This window comes from Fukomys damarensis, unplaced genomic scaffold (genome assembly GCF_012274545.1).
Source record: "Fukomys damarensis isolate Sample0158 unplaced genomic scaffold, DMR_v1.0_HiC HiC_scaffold_14, whole genome shotgun sequence".
Lineage (NCBI taxonomy): Eukaryota > Metazoa > Chordata > Mammalia > Rodentia > Bathyergidae > Fukomys > Fukomys damarensis.
In genome coordinates this window covers 81,385,638-81,411,872 of record NW_022900926.1, presented here as the reverse complement: position 1 = coordinate 81,411,872, position 26,235 = coordinate 81,385,638, and the positions used below count along the sequence as shown (strand labels likewise).

General features: G+C 34.5%; 1 protein-coding gene across 2 annotated transcripts in view; it reads right to left on the bottom strand.

The window, feature by feature from the left end:
• Positions 1-21,605, bottom strand: part of Fbxl4 (F-box and leucine rich repeat protein 4) — a 54,385-nt gene extending 32,780 nt beyond the window's left edge. Inside the window, exons 1-4 of one of the 2 annotated variants that reach the window (XM_010637367.2) lie at positions 21,526-21,605; positions 20,328-20,909; positions 14,349-14,694; positions 5,282-5,526 (exon numbers count right to left, since the gene is read on the bottom strand). In XM_010637367.2, the coding sequence (XP_010635669.1) occupies positions 5,282-5,526; positions 14,349-14,694; positions 20,328-20,839 (1,103 nt within the window). In that variant the 5' untranslated portion in view covers positions 20,840-20,909; positions 21,526-21,605. The remainder of the gene's footprint in view (positions 1-5,281; positions 5,527-14,348; positions 14,695-20,327; positions 20,910-21,525) is intronic. The other variant, XM_010637368.2, reaches the window with a different exon arrangement.
• Positions 21,606-26,235: the final 4,630 nt, after the last annotated feature.

Here is a 26,235-nt window from a genome sequence, read left to right as displayed (position 1 = left end):
AACTGAAACATCCTTGGTGCATACAGAACTGAGTATAACATCAGGCACATAAACACAAAAAAATAAAATGATATCCTTATGAGGACAATTAAATGAATAAATCTTTTAATTATAAAAATACATTTCAAACATATATAATCTACTTTTATTCTTAAATTAAGTTCTACTGACTAACAGAATTGTTCCATAATAGAAGGAAACAACTCCTAAAAAATAAGAAATCAACATTTTTACTTTACTCTGAGTATACAAGAAGTTATACAGAGTTATTCACTATTTATAAGCAATCAATACAAAAACAGATGTAGGGTTTTAGAGAATTAAAGAATGTCTTACTTTTATTTCATAACTAAAATTATTTGCAGATTTAAAAAACTATATTAAAAGCTTCAGGCATCCTCTCTTTATGGCCTCCATTATTTGGGAGAAGCACTCTGATCTACACTTTTTTCATATTTGACTTAAAATGATTTGACATTCCTTTTTGCTCCTTGCTTTCATTACTGAACCTTTCCCTTCCAAAGAATTTATGGAGTGCTGTCCAAGAATTTAGAGTGCTGTTAGAAAGCCAACCGTTAATAGACAGAAAGCTCCAGACAGGTTTAATAAATGTTAGAATTTGAAAGCACAGTAAAGAAAATAAACATACAATGTATTTTTATTTTTCTTTGTCAAGATTTGTATATTGCTTATTTTTTCTTCTAAGTGGATTATTTTGCCAGTACACTCATATTTGGCCAGTATACTCTCTTCTTTTCTTTATAAAAATCTATTATTACCTACATTTCATAATATCTGCATCCTAAGAAGCAGCAGCTAACTCAATTAGCTGAAAACAACTAATTTATTTCTTTAATACACCTCATGGAATTATTTTAATGTAAAGTTAGATATATGTTTTTGTCTTGGTCAACTATTCATCTCAACTGTGACATGGGTCATTTGAAAGAAAAATTATTTTTTTTTTATTTCCTGCAGTCTATTTATTCTATATTGTGAATTCTCATAAAGCATTGCTTGATATTGAAGTTTTATGGGAGACCTAAGCTCAGATAAACAATCGTGAGAAAAGTCTCTGAAGAGAAAAATAAAACGATATCCTTATGAGGTAAGTTAATTTGTCCAGAGGCATACAAGTACATAAGGAGTAATTTACTATCTGGTAACTTGCACCCTAAAATAATTAACATCACATGATTGAATGATTTAATAAAAGACACTAATCCTCATACCCTGTCTGATGTATGACGGTAAAGGGAGAATTAGAGAAAAACATCCATGACTTCTGATTCCTAATCTTATGTTTTGCTAGCTGACACTCACTGAGTTTTACAAGATAGTATATTTAAGATAATTTTAATTCCAAACAAGATGGAACATTATTTGGTAAACGTAGTCCAAAAATCAAGCCATGAAGAAAACTTGATAATAGTGTATGGTACTATCGAGCAATGACAGTGGGGTGAGGGGTGGGAAGAAAGTCTTAAAATTGTTTTTACTTTCTAGGATTTGACAACCTAAGAGAGAACAAGTATATAAAGTATAGGAAAGCAACTGAAAAAAATATATGAATGGAAAAATAGCTCTTTATGCCATAAAATTATAACTGTTTGAAAATACCTACCAAAGTTCCTGAACCTAGAAAGCATCCAAGAATATTTTCTGAAATAATAAAAATAAACTACTAAGTAGTAAGTAAGTAGTTAGAGGTAAAAACTCACACATAACTGAGGTGGAGATCACGGTTAATTCATCACCTATATGAAGAAAAGTGGTAATAGAAAAATTGAATTTTTGAACAGAATGATGTAATTAAGCTTTAAAACACAAACAGGCAGCGAAGCAAAGGAATAGCCAAGACTCTGGAGAACTATATTATAAAAGAAAAAAGGAATTACAACAGATAAGATTTTAATGAGTAATGATATGCCTGAGCATTACTCCAAGTTGCAAATCACAAATCTGTGGTTGGAATAGGATTATGACAGCTGATTTAAAAGTTTTATGTTTTCTTCTTTTTTTTTTTTTTGGTACCGGGATTGAACTCGGGTCCTTGCGCTGGCAAGGCAGGCCACTGAACCACTGAGCTAAATCCCCGGTTCCTTATGTTCTCTTTATTACAATTTAATCTTTTTCTCCACTGTTCTGAATAATACAAATTGCTAAGAAGTTCTTTAAAATCCAGTGAAATAGGGCCAGGGGTTTAGCTCAGTGGTTCTGCCACCTGAATGAATGAATGAATGAATGAATAAATAAATAAATAAAATCCAGTGAAATACTCCTAAATTGTGAAGATAATGTTTTCAGTTAAGAAAAACAAGCTGCATCAAAGTTTTTCCCAAAGAGTTGCTCAAAAAGCAGCTCGTCACCGTTGGTCTCTAGTTTTAAAATATATTTTTTCTTCTCTTAAGAATTATAAATAAGTCTTGTTCACAGTAATGAGCATAAATAGACCATGCTTATTCATAGGTTATTCATTAATAATCAGGCCATGAATATTTATTGTTTATTCTGGGAATGCAGCCTACAAGCCGTAATGACTGTCAATTCAGCAGTCAAGTCAAGGGGGCCAACAGCAATCAGCAGGCAAACTCCCATCTGCCCCCACCCCCAATTTTTTCACATCCTGTTATTTAAACTTTCTTTTCTTAATGGGAACAGTGACTAAAGTTAAAGCAATGCTAGCAAAAATATGGCTTTTCTGACTAAATATTGTCAAGCTAAATTTACATATGTAGTTTTGTTATTATTTACCACCCCCAGAGCAAATGACCTGTGTGAACTGAAACATAGCAGAACTGCTTGTAGAAAGTAGACCTGGGCTCTAACTATGAAAAAGACCTTTCTTTGCTCATGATCTAATATTTTAAAAATAGCACTGATGCTTCTTCTCATGCACCTAAGGAAACTACATAGTTTTAAAAATGCAATGCTACCTTTACATTTTACTCATTAACACAATCCTACGTAGCACACTGTCAAAGAAGTTGGATGCCAGCTATTTATTACCAACATTTAATTTCTACAATGATTAGTTGCTGTCCTGTTATTTTATTCATAAAAATATTGTAAAGGATGTTTTAACGTTTGTCTTTTTATCTTTAGCTTCTCTGTAGAAGGAACTGTATTATATATCTCATGCAGCTCTTTACATGGTCCACAGTATCCACTCCCATGCCTTGCACTCAAAGGATGAAAACAAACACTTACTATTAATTCCTAATAGTGATAAACACTTGGGATAGAGCTATGAGAGTAAATTTAAAAACTCTAAAGGTCTTTAAAATGTAAAATGCTTACTGGCACTGCTCTTCTACCTGTCTCACATTCAACTGTTCTTGTTTATGATTGACAGTATATGCTCTACTCAGTCTTTAGCTTCAGGTCTTCATGATCCTATTAGCAGAGAGGAAAATGGGCACATGAAGTATGTGTGTTTAGGGCAGAGAGAAATAGAAAAAAGGACTATAAAATTGGGAGGATTTAGATAATGACACCTCAAAGAGTGTTGGCATGATGCATACTTTGAACTAAAGGACAGGAGACTATCTCAGAAGCAGTTTTGAACCCAAGGCCTCTTTGGCCTTTTCCTGTCTCTCACCTCTCATTCTCCCCGAAGCAAATCACATAAATCAGAACTCCTCTTCCCTAAGACAGGTCATAGAAACCAGAACTGCTTTTCCCCAAGCCAAGTTATTAACCCTAAACATACTACTCCAACTTTCCCTGATGCTTTTTTCTAGGATCTGGCTGTAAAGAAATTCTATGAACTATCCTCGTTCACTAGGAGGTCTTAAAACTCCCATTCCAGAGGGGTCCGGCCCCATATTTGTGAGGAAGAAATGCTACAACACAGAGGCAAGAAGAATCTAAACAGCAAGACCCTTTCCCACTAGGTGTGTTACTCTTAGATCACACACATTTTGTTTAACCACATTTCTGCATACCTGTCCCTGCTTCATCAAACCTAAGCATAAAACCAGGTAATTTCTCCTGTATCTTTGAGTCTTCTGTCTGAAAACTCCTACAGCATAAAAAACTATAACTGAGTATTGTTAAACTTTTTGTTAACTTGTTTTTTGAGATAGGGCTATCAGTTGTGCCCTTTACAATGAAGAGAAAAAGGATCTATCTGCTGCTAAAATGTGTTCTACTGGTCAGCTATCATATGTCAAGCAACAAGCCCTCTCCCTGGATCTATTTCTGAGAGCAAAGAAAGAAATCCAGTGCTGTGGGCCATTACTGCTTGTATTTACTTTTAAATCTGATGCATAAACTATCGCTATTAGCTCTTTTTCATACACTGTGATATCACCCAAATTTAATGATAGCAAATATTTCTTTCTGGAACTGAATCTTTACTACAATTTGAGGCAAAAGAAAATAAGGCTCTCTATATAAATTTCTAACTCATAAACCACTATACAGGAACGTAACCACTGGAGCCAAATGTAGGGATGGGTGCAGTTCATTATCAGTTTGTAAAAATAGGATAAAAGAGTATTCATTCATTAACAAGTATTTTCCCCAAACTCCCAGTCCATTATTTAACCTCATGAAAATGATGAGCTTACAGATAACATACAATGGGAACAACTCTTATCAGGGTTAAGAGAAAAACACCTGTTTGTATCTTAAGAAACATTACTACAGCATTACAAAATGATTATGCACTTGTACAAGATTTCAAATGTTTAACAGGTGACATTTAATAGTAAGGAAACTAAATGCTTAAATAGAAAGGAGCAGAAACACCTGGGCAGGTCTGCAAGTGTGGTCGTCTAGTTAGCATGCAATTGCATTTTCAACATAATTAGTTTAAATGAGCTTCTAAATTTGGGCGATGTATTGCACATGTAATTAAGATTTAATTAAAAATGCTCCATAATAAATTGTTTTCCATTTATGACAAATCACATTAGAGAGGTAGATTTTGATTTGGAAATAGTTTTTAAAATGTGTTAATCATCTATGCTGAAAATATGAAAAGGCAAAAAAGGAGTCTCATAGAAAGTCACTTGAGATTTAAAAAAAATAAGAGGTAAATGATATAGTTCCCTTATGAAGTTTAGCTGAAAAGGCTGGTAAAATTCCTTCAGTTTTTATAAGAAGTACCATTCTGAACACAAACTGTAAGATAGATAGTATACAATATATATAGATAGTATATAATTTCTGTAAGGTAGATAGTATATAATTTGAAACTTTTGTGAAAATTATTATATAGTTAGTAAGTACAGCCTAAAGGAAAAAAAAAAAACCAACAAGTCTTTGCACTAACCTGCTAAACCCTGAAACAGAGATGAAGCCTCTATTTCCAGTCCAAGATAAATTGAGCCACTGGACGAGAGTGCACCGGGCCTGTAGAAACTCTAAGGAAGTGTCATTCAGTTTTGCCCAGTATGGCTGCAGATTAAGGTGGATGTATTGTAGAGGATCACAGCAATGCTGGTTCAGTAGTTTGCAAGTCTGTGCTAATCTACACAGGTCTGGTAGTGTAAGATGATTCAGAATCAGTTGAATGAGCTACACAAAACAGAAACCAAGAACAAGAGTGAAAAACAGTTTCACTGTATTGATTATATAATGTGGTATAATGAAGAACAGTGTCACATTTTATAACAATATATTTACATAGCAAATAAATCAACATTCAATAAAATTATCCAGATGGGAAGAAACCACACATACCCAACTATACTGCATTTCAAATTGTTCAAGCACTCAGCTTGTTAAAAATTCATTTTCTTAATGTGCAAAGATATATTTTTGTAATCTGTTGAACAGAATTTTTCATGAATTTACTACACTCCAGGCGCTGGTGATATAGAAGAGAATTTCCACTCCTAAATTGCTCAGAGTCCAGGTAAATTAGTAAGTACAGTAACATGTTTTAATAGTGTTGACAGAGGTACAGAATACTAGTAGAGCCTAATACAGTACAAGACAGACCTAATTCCAAAGCCAAAGTGTACTTGTGCCAGGAAGGCTCAACTTCAAAGGGAGAGAGCAAAGGTGAAAAAAAGAGGAGCTTGGATTTATCCTAAAAGTAATGAGGAGTGTTGAAGATACTGATATTGCAGAGTGAAAAGTTGAGAACTGTGCTTGGAAAGACCATCACAGGGCTGCAGGCAGGGAAGCAGAAGGAGAAATCAACCAGGAGCTAAGGCAGAATTCCAAGAAAAAGAGATAAAAAAGTTTGTTCAAAATAGCCGGAGGCAATGATGGAGTAGTGAATATATATAAAAATTATTAACAACATGGAATCAAAAAGATCTCTAACTCTAATCAAAATGACCTTCTTGAATTAGTCGAACATTTTCTTTTTAATGGTGAAAACTGGGTTTTTTTCTTTTTTAACTAGTTTTCAAGAACAACCGTTTAAACTGGGCATGGTGGCACATGCCTGTAACCCAGCACTTGGAGACTGATGTAGGAGGATTGTGACCTGGGTCCAGCTTAGAGTACATATCAAGATTTTGTGGGAAAAAACAAAACAAAACAAAACAAAACAATACAAAGAAAAAAATTTAAATATTTACTAAATGTTAAAAACTTAGAGAATGCCAGGGATTTAGCTTAGTGGTTCCGTAACCTGCCTCATAAGCACAAGGTCCCGAGTTTGATCTCCAGTTTAAAAAAAAATTTTAGAGAAAAGGTGAAATTTTCCACCTAAACTTTTTGTATGGTAATTGCGCCTTTTAATATAAATGTTCTCTTCAATTTATGTTTTAGGTTCAGTATTAATTTCATGTCAAAATTTCCAACAATATATTTCAAAATATAGAAATACAACCTTTAAAATTAAGTTTAAGTTTATAATTTTTTTTTTCGTGGCGGAGGTGTTAGGGATTGGACTGAGGGCCTCTGCACTAAGCTATATCCCTGTTTTTTTTTTTTTTTTTTCATTTTATCGAGAGGATCTCACTAAGTTGCCAAAGCTGGGCTCATATTTGTGATCCTCCTGCCTCAGCCTTCCAGAGTGCTGGGATTATAAAGCTTATGCCACCATGCTGGCTTAAAGGATTTTTATAAAATATGAGTATCAGCTGCCTAATAAACATACCATCTATAGTAAGGTTTGAGGTATTCTTACTATTTACTATTAACCTTTGAATTAGACTTTAAAGAAATTTAGGGTGTTTGTAATGTTTATTTTCTATAAAAACAGGAACTATAAAGACATTAATTAGTCCAAAGGCTGACAAAGATTCCCTGCTTGACCAAAATTTAATAATGTGTCTGTACTTTCTCCTATTCCTATCTGTGCACTTTGTTTTTTGGGGGAGGTACCGGGGATTGAACTTGGGTCCTTGCACTTGCAAGGCAGGCCACCGAACCGCTGAGCTAAATCCCTGGCCCATGTGCACTTTCTTATAAAATCTAATTTTAAGCAAACAAACAGCAAAAACCCTGCTAAATCAATTTAGCAAAAGTCTCATCCTTACCATTCCCGGGTAATGCCTGTTCACTTGTCTCCAGCAAGAATCTTGTGAGTTCAGTTTAGCCCAAATCCCCCTTATTCCTGATGTTTCTTCTTAGTAATTTTCTATTCACTGAGCCCTACCTGCTCACTGCCTATAAATTCCCACTTGTTCATGAGGTATTTGCAGTTGAGCCCAAACTCTCTTCTTCATTACAAAATCCCAGTGGTCCCTATCCCTATCACAAACGAGTATTTTATTGAACAAATCTCATCATCCAGATAACTCTCCTGATATGTAAAACACTATACAAATGAACCAAAAAATCTCAGGTACAAAATGAGTTTATTCTTCTTTACCTTCAATTCTGACAATCTTTCTCCCTTAGAGACGAGCATTTTTTAACATTTTCCTGATCTCTTCCACATAAACATGTAAAAAATTCTATTCTTGGATATGCACTAAAAAAGGATATTGTAAACACTTAAAATATACCCTAAAGATCCTCATCTGCACAAACAGACCCAAATCACTGTTTCACAGAGGTGACACAATAACTAAACTAGGGCTGGGAATTTAGCTCAGTGGTTCTGCTGCATACCTTGCAAGCGCAAGGACCCGAGTACCAAAAATAAATAAATAAATAAACAAACAAACAGTTTCTGATTGTTGATGTACTACCTTTTTTCCTATTGCAAATAATATTGCAATAGTATTGTTTATGCGCATTATGTATATAAGTTAATCTTGACAAACTTTGTATGTTATAGCCTTAGGGTAAGTACTTTCATTTAAGTCTTGATGCAAGCACAAAATTACCTTTCTGAATGTTCACATAATTTTGTATATCCACAAATAAGCGTAAAAGTACCAATTCACCTATATCTTAGCCAGTACTGATAGCAAAGCTTTATCATCCTAAAAGGCAAAAAAAAAAAACAGCTGTGACTTCTCCTGTTGCTCTTACACTCATTTTAATTATTTGTTTTCATTAATGATAGAAATTTAACCCTTTCCCTAGGGAAACTGCCAATATTTTCTCCTCTTTTTGGCATTTTCCTGGACTCTACTGTGTTTCATTTATTTATCCATTATTTTCCCATTTCAAAAATCCTCTATGTAAAGTAAGTTTTCTTATAAATTTTTAAAAGTGTATATAGGTGAAAGCATTGGATTTCTTGGTTGCAAAGGAGAATCAAGACAAATCACTTTCTTTTTCCAGAATTTTCCTGATTATTTTCACTTTTCTTAGGTGAATTTTTCATTTAAAAATCCTGTTTGCATTTTAAGTGAGTCTTCATTAAATATATCATTACTTTAAGAAAACCTGACACTTTTAATTTTATTGTATTTTCCCACTCAAGGGCATGGTATGACTTAACACTTAATGATCTTTCATGTTCCTAGAGTTCCTAAAGCTATTGCTTTTTGTCTATTAATTCTGTAACCTGTCGACTTACTTATTGTTCACAGTGGTTACTGGTCTACTCTCTTGGATATTCTAATATATAATCATTTTGTCTTTAAATGATGACTTTACAGCCACCTTTATAAAAATTTATGCTTTTTATTGCTTTCTCATATCTACCAGTATTGGCTAGTTCTTCCAGAACAATGTTAAAGAACATGGTTGTTTTAATTTGAGCTTTAATTCAAATGTGAGCCATGAATATGAGTTACATATATAATTTCAAAATTTTAATTTAATTTATTTTAATTTTTGGTAACATGGATCAACTCAGGACATTGTGCTTACAAGGCAGGCATGCAACCACTGAGCTAAATCCCTGGTCCGATAATTTCAAATGTTTTAATGATCAGATATTAAAAAGTAAAAAAAGACAAAATTAGTTTTCTTTTAGTTTATGCAACACATAAAAAATATCACTATCTTATAATCAATATAAAAATCATGAGATGTTGGCATTCTTAATACTATTTAAAAATCCTATGTATATTTTACACTTTTAGCACATTTCAATTCAGACTAGCCACATTTCAAGTACTTAATGGTGTGCATGACTGGTGGTTGCCACGTTAAACAATGGATTTCTTGTGTTTGATAAATATGATGATTAGCTTTTGGTTTGTGATATTTCTCAGGCTAATAAAGCAATTTTTAACAGAAATAGACAAAAATATTGATATCTACTTTAGCTGTCCTTTGTCAACTGATTTCTGTGCATCCACTGAGATGATTTTAGGATTTTTCTCCCTTTAACCTATAGTGTTATTATATAAATTATCTAATATGACAAAATCCTTAAGTTCCAGGAATAAATCCTGAATTATTTTGTTGAATTACTTTTTAAAAATAATTCTACTTGACATTACTTTATCTAAAGTATTTACACAGTGAAATTTGTCCATAGTTTTCTTTTTGCATGCCATGTTAATCCATGTCACTCTGACTTCGTAAAAGTTGAAAACTTTTTCTTTATGCTTTGAAAATTTAAGTAATACAGGAATTGTATGTTCTTAAATGAAAGACACTATCAATCATCTGAGCTTGGTAACAGTAAGACCTTAAAATCTGTAGTTAAAAATAATTTTTTTTTTTTTTTTTTGGTAACAGGGATCGACTTGGGAACTTACACCTGCAAAGCAGAGGCAGAACCACTGAGCTAAATCCCCAGCCCTAAAATTTTGTTTTAACTATAATATTCAAAGGTACTTCAGTAGAATTCTTAAGCAGTTACTGCAGAGTCATCCTGTACCAGAAATAAATAATTTATGTTTACAGATGAAGTGTTATTTAAATAACTCCCAGCAACTTCTGGCATGGTTGTCAATAAAAGTCCAAAAGTCACCACATTAAAAGGTGAAACATTTTGATATTTAGTATTATATTTTAAGGATATATCAAAATAAAAAAAAATGAAGTCACCAAAACCATGACAATGACATGTGAAACAGCACTTCTGGATTTGATTAAATAAAAATAACAGCTTTTTTACCTAGAAGATGATACTCATTAATCATTATTCTACTAGTTATCTAGTGTCTGTCAAAACATGTTTTTATATGGGAGAAGCCTAGCCTAAAGTACCTTTGGATTACATAATGAATACACAATGTAATTATGGTTGGGAAGACCTTCCAAAACAAGGCTGATCTATCTGCCTTCAAAACTCAGTATATTCTGTATGTTTTCCAGCATTAACTCTTTACATGGTGTTCTTTCATCATCGCCAATAACCCTCCAGGAATACTGACTCCATCTCTTGGTTGCTTCTGCAGGAGTTTGTTGTACTGATTAAACGTTTTTACACAGCTCCCTCCTTTCTATATACTGAATTCTCTTCACCATAAACAGAATCTTTACCTCTCTGCTGTATCCCCACCACTTACCATATCTCTTCCCCTTCAAATGTAAGTTAGAGAAGATTACACCTCTAATTTCGCCCTCTCTCATTTTGATAATGCTCCTTTTGGACTGTGATACAAAGAGATGGCATATTAGCCAGAAGGCCAACTGTCTTGGTGGATACTCTTATCCATGTTACAGCCCATAATCAAAAGTAATTAACAGAAGTAATTTTCTCCTTATTCTGAGAGAATAAACACTTTGTCTCTGCTGCTACTTCTCTACTTAATGCCTTAACCAAATACAGTTTTCTCACTTCTCACCCCACGGGAATGTCTCCATTGACTGCTCACAGCAAAGACCTCCCAATAAGCCAAACCAGTGGGCACTGAAATTTAACCTTCTGCAACACAGCTTAAGTGACTTCATTTTTTAGTGGCTGCTGTATGTTTTTAGCTTCTTAATGCTTTGGTTTTAAGACTTTCCCACTTCTCAAGTCCTTTTTTCTGGTCTATCTTTCCCTATAGGACTCTTAGATGTTAGTGCTCCCAGCTTCTGTTTTGGGCCCTTTATTCACATTTTACAGTTTCACCAGTCAACTTCACCCACTTCATTCTACTGAGAGCCAACTCACTCAAATACAGTATCAGGCCTTCCTGCTGAGTGGCAAACTCAAACAGCAACTGGCCACTGTCCCCGACAACACAAACCTGCTTTAATCAAGCATAGGCGCCTCAAAGTCACTGTTCCTGTCCCCTCTTCACCCAGTATTACAATTTAAAAAGCATGTCCACCACTGAGACATTCCATGAAACCTGAAATCCATGATATTTTCCTTCAATCTCCACATTTATTAGTTACTTTTGATTATTCTTTTCTGCATCTCTGGAATGTTCCTCCCACCTTCTCTCTTCTCCAACATTCCAATTTCAGGGCTTCATCAATTCTTCCTTAAATTATCGCAGCAGGTTCCAAACTGGTACCCCTCCCTTCCACTCGGACTTCCTGCTGGTCTACTCCTCCTCTACCACGGAGTAATCTAAAATCAAAATCTCATTTTATTATGCCCCTTCTTAAAATAAAATAAAATCTTCATTGTTCACAATCTTTTTTATATCCATACACATATGAAAAATAATTCACATGAGACCAAAACATCTGGGCAATTACTATATTCTAACTGTGAGCCAAGGTAAGTATAAAAATGTGTGAATATTATGGATAATTTCTGGAACATTAGCTACTATTCTGTATCTTTCCCACTTGAAAAGAACATTAAAAAAAGAACATATAAAGAATACAAGAAAGTGAGTGTAAAACCATTATCTTGAATTTGCTCTAATTTTTTTCATCAATGGTAAATTATTAACAAAATCTAAAGTATCTGCATTTCTCCCCAACTAATTTTTCTGTATACTGGAGAAAAACAGTATCCTGAACATTTCCTGGCTGACAAGGATAAAAAGCACACAGCAGCCCTAAGCCTCTATCCACTTTCATCTCTGACAGCTTTCCTTGTCAAGTCCTATGTTTCAGCCATACGGAAATACTGGCGTTTTCCAGGTCACGAATTTTACTGTCTTCCCTCTACTGGAAGCTCTTCCGTATCATTCATTGGATCGCTACATGAAAGGCATTTATTTCATCAGGCCTGGATAAAATTCAATAAACTGTCAAAAATACATATTTATTGAACCAAACTTCTGTTTTAAATCTTATGAAATGGATAAAAACAAAGAAGTGATTTACTTGCCTCCCAATGACCTATGTCCACTGCTGCCAAGGCAGATTTCCTCAGTGCTCTGAGGAATGACACTATCAATGCCTAATGCTCCTCTCTCACAGCTTAGCTCTCCCTTCACGTTTCCTCCTTTCTCACAGTAAAGGCCACATGGACTTTTCCAGCCTGTGAAGCTCCCTTTCTATAATTAAAGTCCTAACTTAGAGGGTTTGGGTGGGCTCTTGGTCCTGGCTCTTTCTTAAGTTCACCTATACCTAGCAAATTTAGCTCTTCTATAGGAAGTACCACAAAATTTTAAGTGTAAAATGTTGTACAGGTATTGTGGTTACTATTACAAGAGGCTGTCTTACATTCTTGTATGTTAAATTACTAAGGTTTTTATAATGAAATCTGAAATATTAATTTGAAAGGGAGACATTTAAATTGGTTAAAATTTCAGTCTATAAATTCTCTTTTTTAAAAGTTGATTACATTATTTTTAACCATACAGAGAAGTTTTCAGTGGGTGACAAATCCTTGGCCAAACATCCTCCATACCTCTCCCATATTCCCTGGGGATATTTGGTAACAGGAGGGGAATTCTGGTGTCACATGGCTGCGGAAAAACTGGAATTTGATGCTGGGGAGACAGGTTAAATATATTACAGAAGTACCCTGTGGAGATACAGTGAAAATAAATGTCAAACTAAACACACAAAAAAGTACAGTGGGGGCCAGGGAGTTAGCTCAGTTCCACCACCTGCCTCACAGGCACAAGGACCTGAGTTTGATGCCTGGTACAGAAAAACAAAACAAAACAAAGTAGAGCGGTACCTCAGTTCACGAACTCAATTCCCTCCACAATTCTGGTCACAAACTGAACTGAACAAGAATGGAATCAAATTTCGCCACAAGGTCAACATTAAGCCTAACCACTGAGTTTGATTCAGTTTTCATCCAACTTAGTTTGTGACCAGAATCATGGAAAGAATCAAGTTCTGAATTAAGAACAGAGATTCCTCTGTATTTCTAGGTAATGGCACTCTGTATCTGCCTAGACCAAAAATAATGGTTAAAATAATATAGACTACAGAACAAATGATCCTTGAGGAAACTGTAGTTATAAAATAGAATAAACATTCATTTCAGTTTTATTACTCATCTGTAATAGCAAATAATCTTCAATATAATTGACATAAAGTTCAGCATACACTCCCCATACTTATGTCACGTAATTTATTATCGGTTTATATATTTGCTTAATGTTACTCAGTGATATAAGAATATGTATTTAATAATTCACCCCAAATCACTGTCAGTCTAAAACAAATGCAGCAAAATTAGTTAACAATTTTGTCTATTTTTTCCAAAATTAAAATACAAAACAAAAGCTTAAACATTCCATTATTTCTCTTATATGAGAAACTAAAATTATAAATAGAGTAAAATAAAAGATAATCAGTAGGGAGACAGATCTTTCTTAAACGGGAAGATCAATAGATAAAGGGATCGGGGAAGGAGGGAGGGAAATGGGATGAAAAAAGGAATTAAGATGTTTAAGATGCACATATCAATTCCACACAAGGAAGGGAAACATTATGTACTGAAAACATGTATTAATAAAAAAACAAAATAAAAGAAAAAATACAACACATCAGTATATTCTCCTTACAATAACTCTAGTCCTGTGATATTTAGTAAAATAAACACTAATAGCTAAACATTTAAACATCTGTATTTTTTTTTTTTTTAATTTTTTGGTACTGGGGGTCGAACTTGGGTCCTTTCACTTGCACTTGCACTTGCAAGGCAGGCACTGGAACCACTGAGCTAAATCCCCGGCCCAAACATCTATAAGTTTTATATCCAATACTGCTATTGAGTATTTTTGGCTTACCTCATATGGCAGCCTATCAAAATATCCATTGTTTGGCCCTTCCCTGAGGGCAGTACTGCTAAACTTTTTGTTAAGACTGTCCATTCCACAACCATCCTTTTCTTCATAATCATCACCTTCTAGGTCATTCATGTCAATAATTGAAGTCTTGAGAGAAAGTACTGGCTTGTCCTTCGTACCATGCAGCACAACTGCATCTAATTCAGTGTAATAATCCAGAAGAGAACTATTTACTTCCAGTCGTATAAGATTTGTGGGAAAATTTAGCTGCTTAACACAAGGTTTAAATTGGCGAGCTTGGGAAGCATTCACCTTCGTAGGTTTCTCTGACCAAAGAATCTCCCATCTGCCAAAGAAAGAAACTTCCCTATAATACAGTTTAGAAAGAGATCTACCCATACCTTAATGCAATACAGTGTCAAATAAGTTGACCAGAATCGACATATGAATTGTTTCTAGGATATGAAAAAATGTTTTAAACAAAATTTCAGAGATATACATATTAAAATGTTTTCCTAAGTCCCCCAAAGTCCTTTTTTAAAAAGATTTTTAGATTGCACGTTGGTCCATTTAAAGAGTAGGATAGTTACAGGTACCTAAAGAAAAGCATTCAGTTTTACAGAACAAGTAAACCCTAGGTAAGGGGTAAAGCTGCCCTATGCTACATCTTAAACCAACCGCTGATCATCACAAAGGTTTCCTTCTCCAGCTTTTCATTCCTTTTACTGGCCTCATACAAACTCACAACTTTCATATTATCTTTGATTTTTTTTTCTTTTTTAAATGCAGTCTTATGTTTTGCCAACTGTTCCAAAAAAATGTCTTATATATGCTCCTCTCCTGAATTGCTACTTTTGTGTACATTCATCCTTGCCTACATTTATCTACTGTCATCCTTGTATCACTAGTCCCTAGTATCTAACACATAAAAGGTGAGCAACATTCTCCCTTATTCCTTCAAATGAACTACTAGCCAAAAAAATTAGTCCTTATTTTCAATACAGTATATTTATTTCTACCTTTGTATCTTATGTTCATGTTGTCTTCCCCCAGCGAATGCCCAACATACTAGTTTTTTGCCCATCTATTCTTCAAGGCTTAGCTAATATCCTATGTCCATGTAAGTCTTCTTATAAAACTATTTTCCAAAATTATGTGCAGATTCTTCATAACACAGTATATCCATCAGTAAAAATTCTCATATGCCATAATCAATTGCTTCTTTAATATTATTTTAATATAGCAATGAAAGAAATACAGAAATACTTCAATAAATATTTGTCCTCTATTTCTACTTACTTTGGTTAGCAGATTATTTTTACGTGGTACTAAGGATTGAACTCAGGGTTTCACACATGTTAATCAAGCATACAGCCACAGAGCTATATCTTCAGGTCAGAAATTTTAATTTTATGTCAAAGAATAAGAATATTTTAAGTTTCTCAATAGTACTACAAACTGCTCTCCAAAATACATAAAAATGACCACTGAAAGCATGTATTTAAAAAACAATCTCTAATTTCGTAGTGAGGCATATCTCCTTATGATATAAATTATATTACACTGGTTATTAATAATGCTTAAAATGTGTACTACTAATAAGAGGTTATCATCCCCCCCCCAAAAACTGTTCATTTTCTTTGCCCAATGACTGACTGAAATCTAAGTAAAACTGATTAACCTTAGTATAAGAAATCAAATTAGATAAGAAATCTAAAACATGGAAACCACTGGCATAGAAAGACCCTAGTTGTCTTTAGGTCAAGAAGGGGCCACAAAAGACATATGGCCAAAATCTTGGGATAATAGGGATGGGACATATGATAATTCCTGCTTTCAGGAAAAAAGATGTAAGACAGAAGCTCAATGGGAAATCTTTTTAAAATTTATTTCTTATTTTAAAATTTTTTTATTTTTTAAGTAACATCATATGCAAAGCAGTGCTTGTTTTGACAGCATATATGCCAAATATGCAGAGCACTGATTAAATCCAACCTCCCTTCTCCACTCTCCCTCCACATCCTTCCCAATCTCTAGTAGTTATATACTACCTTGACATTTTTGGCTTCCACATATGAGAAAGAATATTACGTGGTGCTTGTCTTTCTGTGTCTGGCTTATTTCATTTAACATAATATTCCCCAGTTCCATCTAGTTTACTGCAAATGACAGGATTTAATTCTTTTTTACTGCTAAATAATACTTCATTATACATATATACTTCATTTTTTTTTCCAGTCATTTGTTGATGATTCTGTATCTTAGCTATTAGGAACAGTATCACCATTAGTATGAGAACTCAGGTACTTCTTCAATGTGCTGCTTTCACTTCTTTGGGTATATACCCAGTTAAATGACAAAATAATGTTTCTGGGCCCACAATGTCAAAATGACCAGACCATGACAAATGCGGGCAACTGTTGCTTAAGCAACACATTTTGGCCTCAAATTCTCTCTGTAACAGCCTTTTCTTTCTTTCTTTCTTTCTTTCTTTCTTTCCTTTCTTCTTTCTTAAAATCATTGTATAAAGCACTTTTAACATTCAAAAGAAAATAATCTACACCACTAATTTCATTCCCACATAATTCCAATCTTGAATATATCTTCAACTTGTCATTTTTCTCAATCACTTTTCCCTATCTCTTCCTTGTAATTTGTAACTGTGATCCTATTTTCTGACTCTTACACACACATCTACTAAGATCTTATACTTAGGATCAGGTCATTCAACACTGCTACCCACTGTCTTTCCTTTTAAATCACTGGCAAGAAGACATATCTTGTAGAATTACTTATAATTTTTCTACTTCACTGAAATTGAATGAAACAGGCAAAGGCTGATTTTAAATTTTGAATGTCTGGGATTAAAGAGGTCCATTTACAACAAAGAAATACTCCAACATTACTCATTCCTAAAACGGACATAAAATCATGTCCAGAATTACAAATACCATGATCTCACCTTTGAAAGTGCTTTCCTTCTTCACCTTTCTTGTCTACACTGCAGCCTCCCTCAACCCTCATTCTCACTGCATTCACTTCCTTGAGGATGTCTTTTCTGAGCCCTATAGCTTAGGTTCTCTCCTCTGCCAACATATGTTCCCAGAGAGTCCATAGTGCTCTTCCAGGCTGGCCTGTGAGCTCTGAGAGCAACAGCCACTTTTGTCTGGCCCTCTCTTTGGTACCCAGCAGTGAACTGGCACTGGCAAAAAGGGTGCTGTTCCATGAATGTTTCTTCCTGTCCAAAGAAATTCACCAAAATCTTAACAGTTACTGAATGTGGGCAGAAGAATTACAGGTATTTTCTCTGCTTCTTTTTTTTTTTGCGGGGGTGGTGTCCAACTTTTTAAAATGAAACATCTTCTGGGTTCATAATTAGTAAAATTTTGAAATTCCTTTTCATATACTGAAATAATGAAATTCCTTTTCTCGTAAAACTTGATAATATAAAGGGGATAAAGCTAAATATCACTAAAACAAATCAGAGACATATCTATAAATAAATTTTAAACTTTAATCAAAATCATTTACTACAAGTCTCATGAACATAAGAACATGATTTGTACTCAAAATCAGTTATACAGCCATTAAGTTTTGGATTAGAGAAAACACTACATATTTTATAGATCTTGCCCCATTACCCATTCAGCTTTTTAGAAAAGAATGTGGATGACACTGTAGGAAAGAGTCAGAGTGACAGAGTCCTAATAAAACAATTCTCACATAAGATGAGATCTTGCCCAAATTTCTACACTTTTTTTTCCCTCTCAGGAAAAAATATCAGTACATTAAAGGATGCTGGTTTTCTGTGCTTTTTAATGACTCATTAATAACACTGTATACAATGAATAATCAAAACAGCTCTGGAAAGAATATTATTCCAGCAGTCTGCAATCCAAACTGAGCTGTTCTTCGTACTTCTTTTGTGGTGGACTGAGGAAGAGCTTCCTTTAAATTAAAGAGACCTTAAGGAGGTAGTGTGTCACAGGGATGGTGGCTGATCCTTGCTCCATTCCTTCCACATTCGCTAATCTGAAGTCTGAAAGTGTAAAAGATGCCCACAAACTACTCTTGGCTAGAATAAACTCATCAGAGCTGGGAGTTTTGTTCATTTTGTACTCTGTTCACCGTGTACCCGCAATACCTAGAACAATGCCTAACACAGGGGAGACACTAAAATATTTAATGAGTGAGAGAATTAATAGCAATATAAGGATCTAAACACTGATAAGAACACCAAATGGGAAAATAATATAATGAAGTAGTTCAATGAAAAAGAAATACAAATGTGTCTTAAACATTTGAAAAGGTAATCCAACCTCAGAGATAATACTGTAAAATAATTTTAATACTTAACCTGAAATTAAGATTTTTTCATCTATTAAATTGCAAAAATAATGAAATGTATTAACATACTCTGGGTGTGGCTTTGTCAAAACCTGCATATTTGTATAAATATATAAAGACCCTTCAGGGGGGAATTGGCACTATATATCAAAGTTACAAATGTGTATGTCCTTAGCCAAGCAATTCTTTTTTGTTCCTCATTGAGTTTATCGGTACATTTTAGGTATACAGTACAGTTACATTCATCATTAGGATCTTGTACCTTTACATGATATATCTTGGCTCTTATTTTTTCCCTTTCCCTCCTCCCTATTTACAAAGACTCGTTTCCATTTTTTCCTTTTCTCATATTTTTTCTTTTCCATTCTTTTCTTTTCCCTACCCTTCCCACTTCCCCTACTCCTATTTTCTTCCTATTTCACTTATCAATTATACAATTTAAACCTTATTTAAGTGAAATAAATAGGACACACATGTGTAAATACTGAATGGTTTCTCTGGTGTGAAAAACCAAGCAACTCTTCTGGGAAGCTTATCCCACAGATATACCAGCATATAAATGAAATAACATATGACATGGTCATTCTTTGCCTTAGTGTTTTTAATAGCAAGACTGGAAACAACTAATTGTTCATCATTTGGGACAAGTTAATAAATTGGAGTACATGTACACTCTGTAATACAGCTATAGGAAGGAATGAGGAAACTGCACTTAACTGAAAAGGTTCAATATATATACTACTAAGTGAAACAAGGTATAAAACAATGTGAACAATATATTTATTTTTATGACTAAAGAAAATAAAAACATTGGTGGCCTGCCTTGCAAGCCCAAGGACCTGAGTTCAATCCCTGGTACAAAAAAAAAAAAAAAAAAAAAAAAAAAAAAGAAAAGAAAAGAAAAACATTTGTTGTTCTTGTATCTGCAGAAAGAAACTGAAAAATAAAAGTGATAAAAGTGTTTTCATTTGAGGAAAATTGGGTCATAGGCACAAAGAGCACAGGATATGCTCTTTTAGATTACTGGACTATGTGATTATGCCACCTACTCAAATAGTTGCATTTTTAAAAAATCAAAAAGGTTGCACTACAAAAACAATAAAGGCACTGCTAAGCAAATTAATGATATAAATAGGCTTGTAAGTAGAATGCACTAATTACTTAAAGGAGCCGTGGTATTTTGAAATGAATATGCTTGTTACAAAAACATCTACATTAACATTAAGATTAATCCCCTAGAGATCCCCTCTAAAGTATCACTGAAAAGGCCTATTTTGAGTTGCTGAGGATATTTTAAAACAATATTGGTTTGAAAATATTTTAGAAATAATATTACCTGCGAATTTCTAGATTGGGCCATGTTCACAATAGTTCAATTTGTACTTTCCATTTATGGTAAATTCTATGGCAAGTAACTATTATGACCTATGAATAGTATAGTGTGAGGTGCTAGAGGAGAAAGCATGCATTAAATCTTCATGCATCTGATCTCTCATCAGTTTATTGAGGAACATTTTCAAATCATTTGTTTAAATTACTTAAGAGAATGCTTCAAAAAAAAAAAGACCTCCAATACTAAAACAACCAAAACTTTTCAGCCATAAAGCTCAAGTCATTAGAAATGAGTCTTACCTTACTTCAGCCGGGGGATTTGGGGAATAGGGATTTGCAGAACATGCCAGAATTCTGATGACTGCTCCAGGATGATAGGTTTCCAGAATATGAACAGCTGTAGGATATACCTGTTGCTCAAAAGTAAGTTCCACATAGTCCTGGCTCTGAAAATTAGGTGGAGTCCTCCTGAACGGCAAGGAAGCACTAGGGCACTGATCCCACCATGTTCCGTAAGTTCGAAACACAGCTGTCTGAGTAAAGTCACCAGAACTCGGGAATACATTTGGTACACCTGCCAAATTCCACATGGTATAGGACATACTATTCTCGCTTCCATAATGAGAGCTGAAATCCACTACTTCTTTGGCATATTGGACCACCTCTGCATTGAGAGGGGAAGTCCGGCTATTTGATACTATAGTTCTATGGCTGTTCATCATTTCTCCTCTTGCAGCTGTCCTGGCTCGGCGCCGAAGGCACATATAATAAAACATAGTCAGAACTGTTAACATGGGAAAGACTGGTGACATCTAGATGTGAATTATGAAGCTTCAAAAGGTCAGGTGTCCTCAGTAAGACGCATGAACTCTGAAGGATGTTCTAAAAAATGAATGGCTTGGTGAAGTAAAAAATTTAAATAAGAGAAAAATGCATGGAGAAGGTAACAAATAGGCTTTACCCCCAGTGAAACTTTGAAAAAATAAGTTTTAAATTGTAAATGTGAATCTCAGGTATAAATAATTTATCTAATGCATCTGTAAGAAACTTAAAAACATTGTAAATGCATAAAATTTTATACTAAAAGGGAAGCAAAACTGATATTGTAAGGCAATGGAACATGTATGATCCCAAAAGCCCTATTTTATATAAAATTATAATTACCATTCATGAAATAACAAATTCTTGAACTTTTAAAATTAAAATTATTGCAAATACTTACATAAATTCAAAACAATCTCAGGTATTGTCATCATTTAACAGCTTAACAAATTATTTCCTTTTTTTATTCTCTTCCAAATAAGCTAAGGACAGATTTCACATTGTAGAAATATAGTTTTTGGGAGCAGACAGTTAATTCAGACCAACTAAATTAACTGCCTTACACATCACAGATCACCAGACAGTGTTTAATTTATAACTCTAGCATTATTTGTTAGGGCAGCCCCTGGCTGGCTGGCACCTGGTTCATTGCCAGCTACACTTAGAAATCACTCACCCCAGATAGAATGGTCACAGGATACACAAGGGAAATGCAGAAGTTGGCACTCATCCATGTGGCCTGAAATTTGTAAGCTGTTTTCAGGTGCAGATGCTGAAATTTGACATTCTTTTATCTGTGAAACAATTTAGAAAACATTTTTATTTCCAAATCAGAAAGTTAAATATACTAAAAACATTATTACTACAAATAAATAGCTACTAGACATAGAACTTTCAAAATCTAATATGCTACATTTTTCTTAATTTTGTGGGCAACTCTGAATTAGTATTTTTAAAAAAATTTACAATAGAGTAAAATAAAAATACAATAATGGACCCTATTTATATAAAGGTGGTAAGCCCAGCTTTTCTCAAATACACTTACACACATATTTTACTGGGGCTAAAAGTGTTTTTATGAATTTGACCTAAACTGGGCATGGTGGCACACACCAATAATCCCTGCACTCTGGGAGACTGAAGAAAAAAGATTATAAATTCAAGGCCAGCCCAGGCAACTTAGTGACTCAGTAAAACTGTTTTAAAAAAGTGTGGAAGAGGGGTTCAGTGAGCAGGCCCTAGATTCAATCCCCAGTAACACCAAAACAACAACAAAAAATTTGTTCTAGATGCCAGGCATGGTGACTGTGCTATAAGCTCAGCATTTGGAAAACTGAGGAAGGAGGATCACAAGCTCAAGACTAGCCTGGGTCTTGAACAAGTTTAAGGTTAGCCTAGGCTACATTGCAAGACTTTGTATCAAAAAATGTTTTTGAGGGGAGAGATCTAGTTTATAATAAGAAGTCCCCAAGAGGCCTGAGCTCTCCCAGAGGCCACTCTTGCTTCTAACCAGTTCCCCCCTAACAGCACAAACCTGGCCCCTGTTCTCAGAGGAGGCAACCTCCTGTCCATATAGTTATTTTTTTACCCCACAAAGTCCCGAGTTTAATTCCTCCTAAGTAAAAGGAAATACACCAATTTTTCTTTAGTAGAAGAATATACTAGCCTTCCAAAACTTTAGCACCAAGATTATAAAACATCACTTGCATTATTAAATGGCTCTCCCATTCAAAGCCTCCAATGTATCTCTGCTATACAAGATAGAATTTAAATTCCTTGGTTTGGTGTGTTAAGGTTCTTTTCAGCTGGACAGATCTCTTCTAGAAAACCCAATCATATTCTAATCACCCTTCATATTTTAAGTCTCAACTGTTCTATTATTTCTTTGCCAACCATCATTCCTTTTCGGCACGCCTACCCTCATTGCATTTGTATCAGACTTATCTACACCAGCATCTATTTTAGAAGTAGGTTTCTTGAAGAAGGGAACCCAGCCTAAGTAAGGTCTTCATTTCTTAAAGCACTCAGTACATATCTAGGCACAAAATACTTGACATATTGATAGAAAGATAATGAGTAAACAAAGGAAAGATTTTATAGAATTTTTTAAAAAATTATACAACAGCATCCTTCTGTCTCTCAATCCCATCTGGGTCCAAACACTAAAATATTTGATGAAACAGAACCAGTGAAACAGTAAATAAAGGGCTGACCTTTAAATCGGTGGCGATCCCACAGTTGTGAGAAACAAAGAGGAAAGTCAAGTGCAGGGGACAGGACCTGAACCTAACCTGACTCACGAGACTGGTCACTCACTGGCCAAAATGGTTATGAGAGGACTTTCTACCACCTCTTCGGGGAAATCACCTCAAGGCCCTGGGCACATTTCAAAGGACCTTTTTGAAGCCTAAATTCAGAAAGATTCACCCTATCCATGAAATCAGGACTGTGAAAACTTGGGTTCCTGATCAGGAAGCACGAGCAGGCATCAACTGATGTTGATAGGAGAAGAGTCAGGGGTGAATCAGAACCCTATTAGGTGTTTGCCTTGTATCAGCCCTAAATTCACGCTACCTTCATGGATTAGAATTCCACCCCAACTCAAGTGAAAAAAGGAAAAGTAGTCATAAACTGGCGAAATTTTAGGATGTGTTAAGCACTGATGTGAATCCTCTTTGTAAAGATGCTTCCACACAGAACAAACCAAACCCATACTGGAGACGCATCACAGTAAAAAATTACAGACCAGTATAAAAATCAACTGAGATGAGGGTAGGTCAACAGACTCTCCTAGGGCAGGAGCATGCACTCCACAAAACAAGACTTTTTTTGGAGAAGGGTACTCAAGCATTTACTAAAATACAGTCTTGTGTCGCATGACATTTTGCTCTATGGGGACAGATTGTATGATCTTTGATATAATTTTGCATTCCACAAGCTGCTTCTACTTTCTTTTAAAACTATATAACAGAAAACAAAATAGTTTTATAAAACCAAAGAAAACTTCATGTAAAATAAGACATCATCATTCATGTGAACCCTCACAAACATTCCTGACAAAAAGAAAATTGAGACAAATTGTGAAAGTCAAATTTTGGTTGATATACCAAGCCACAAACTTTATAATTGCCTCTGGGCTAGATTTTACCGTTGCAGATTATAGAATAATGTCAAAATCAGCAAGATTGTCATATGGGCAATATTATTTTTAAGCTGTGTTAAAGTTAAATAAAATTTGAATTGCAGCAACATATGTAAAAATGAGTTATACACTGTCAATATATGTGTTCAAGCTTCTTCAGTATAGAAATGTAAAATCAACAATTTTTTCCAACTCTGGATAAAAATAATCTTTAATTTCTGTGAAATAAAGTTAATTTTTGTGAAACAGCTAAAAAAAGACAAAAATTTTGAAAGAAAAAAAAAATAAAAGTGTAGGCTACTGACAAGCAAATATATTTATTCTTTTTCCATCAGTGCCGTTCAGTTAATGCCATAGAGGTTAAAACCTGTTTCTGAAAATACACAAGGCACAGAAATAAAACAGGGAAATGTATAAACTCACAGCAAACACCCTTCATTGATTCTAAACTCCTTTTCAATCTACTAAGATGACACATAAAAGTAGTTTGGGGGTGAATACCGTATGAAGAAGAAAGGATATTTCTCTCTACTTTTCCCCGGGAAATGAAGTGAAAAGGGGAATGTAGCCATTGTCTCTGGACTCGTGTGCAGCAACAACAATGCAGAAGCCCAAATTGTCCATGTACTGCCTGGACTTTTGCCAAGGCATAGAGGCAATTTGTGATAACCAATGAACATCCCAATGGACAATGAACCAAGTGCAAAAGATACAATAATTCTATTTTACGAGGACAATAGGACTCAAAGGCAAAATGATTTTTTTCCATCTGGGGCAAACACATAAATATTAGTCTGGAACACTAAATTTTCCAAAACAGTGATTACAAAATGTACCTTTGGGAAGATAGTTTCTTTTTCTAGTTCACTCAAAAGCTCCTTTAATTTTTTAGGTCTCTCAAATCACATATTATTTCCACTTAACAAGAAGTCAGAATTAGAAATAGAATGGTCTTCATTTTATTTGTGGCTTGATCCAATCACTTACGAACATTAATTATAAGGTAAGAAATTTTCTGGGATACGTTGAACTTTTACATAGCACTAGTACAACTAAAGAATACAAAACAACAGCCATTTTAACTTGTGTCTTGAGACTTTCATATTCCTTGGGAAACAACTTGCTTTATAATGATGTGATTTTATTAAAATACAACTTTATTTTTAACCACATCCTTCCTATTATAAAATGCTTAACAAACTTAAATAATACAATTACAGAGAAAGCAGTAACAGTGGAAAAGAGAAATTAAGAGGTACAGACAAGGGAGAGCATATGTTCACCACTGAGATTTTAAGTGAGATGGGGAGTCGATGAGGCGGAGCGAAACAGGATGGCAGGAGCTGCCCAGAAGTTAGCCTGTGCTTCAGTAGAGGGTTAAGAAGGAACTAAGCTTTACATACACGAACTAAACAAAAAGAATCAATAAATAGCATCATCTGGAGCTAGGTCCACAGTGTGAAGAAAGAACATGGAAAAAAAGTTCAACACCCAAAAAACAATTCTCAACTTACATTAAAGTGAAAAGAAATAGAAAATGATTAAAATAAGGCACAGTCATACACGGATGGCAGGTCATAACACAATACTTACTTGCGAATACCCTGCAGAGATATGTCAATGAAGCAAGAGAAAAAAGAATTTAGGTAGCTTTGCAGCACAGTGCCAAAATGCAATAGAAAATATGATGAAATAAGTCAAGAAAATGGCTTAAATGCTTGTAAGTTTTGAATCCCCTGACTCTCATCAAGAGAGCCTATTTGAAGGAGAGAATTTTGCTGGTTGAATCTAGAAATCAAAACATAGCAGGAATAAGGGAAAACTCAATTAAGAAAGGAGTAGACTTATATTTGAATTTGGTGCAGCACCTACCAAATTATATTTGTATTTGACCCTATACTGAGCACCAGCTCTCTTTCCTGGCTTGCTACCCTAATATCCCTTCCTGTCTCTCTGGCAAACTCTATTTCCTCCCTAGGTTATCATCTTCCTAGTTCTTTTCAAAAGAATATAGGTATCTTTCAAAAAAGATTGTCTTAGAGGCTGGGGATTTAGCTCAGTGGTTCCACTGCCTGCCTCCCAAGCACAAGGACCCGAGTTCAATCCCTGGTACCAAAAAAAAAAAAAAAAAGATTGTCTTTTTGATAACGTGACAGACAAGAAAGTTGCACTTAACCTCTGCACCTATCTCGCCTCTCCCCTCTCCTTCTCACTTCTGCATACCTACCGCTCTTGCTGTAGACC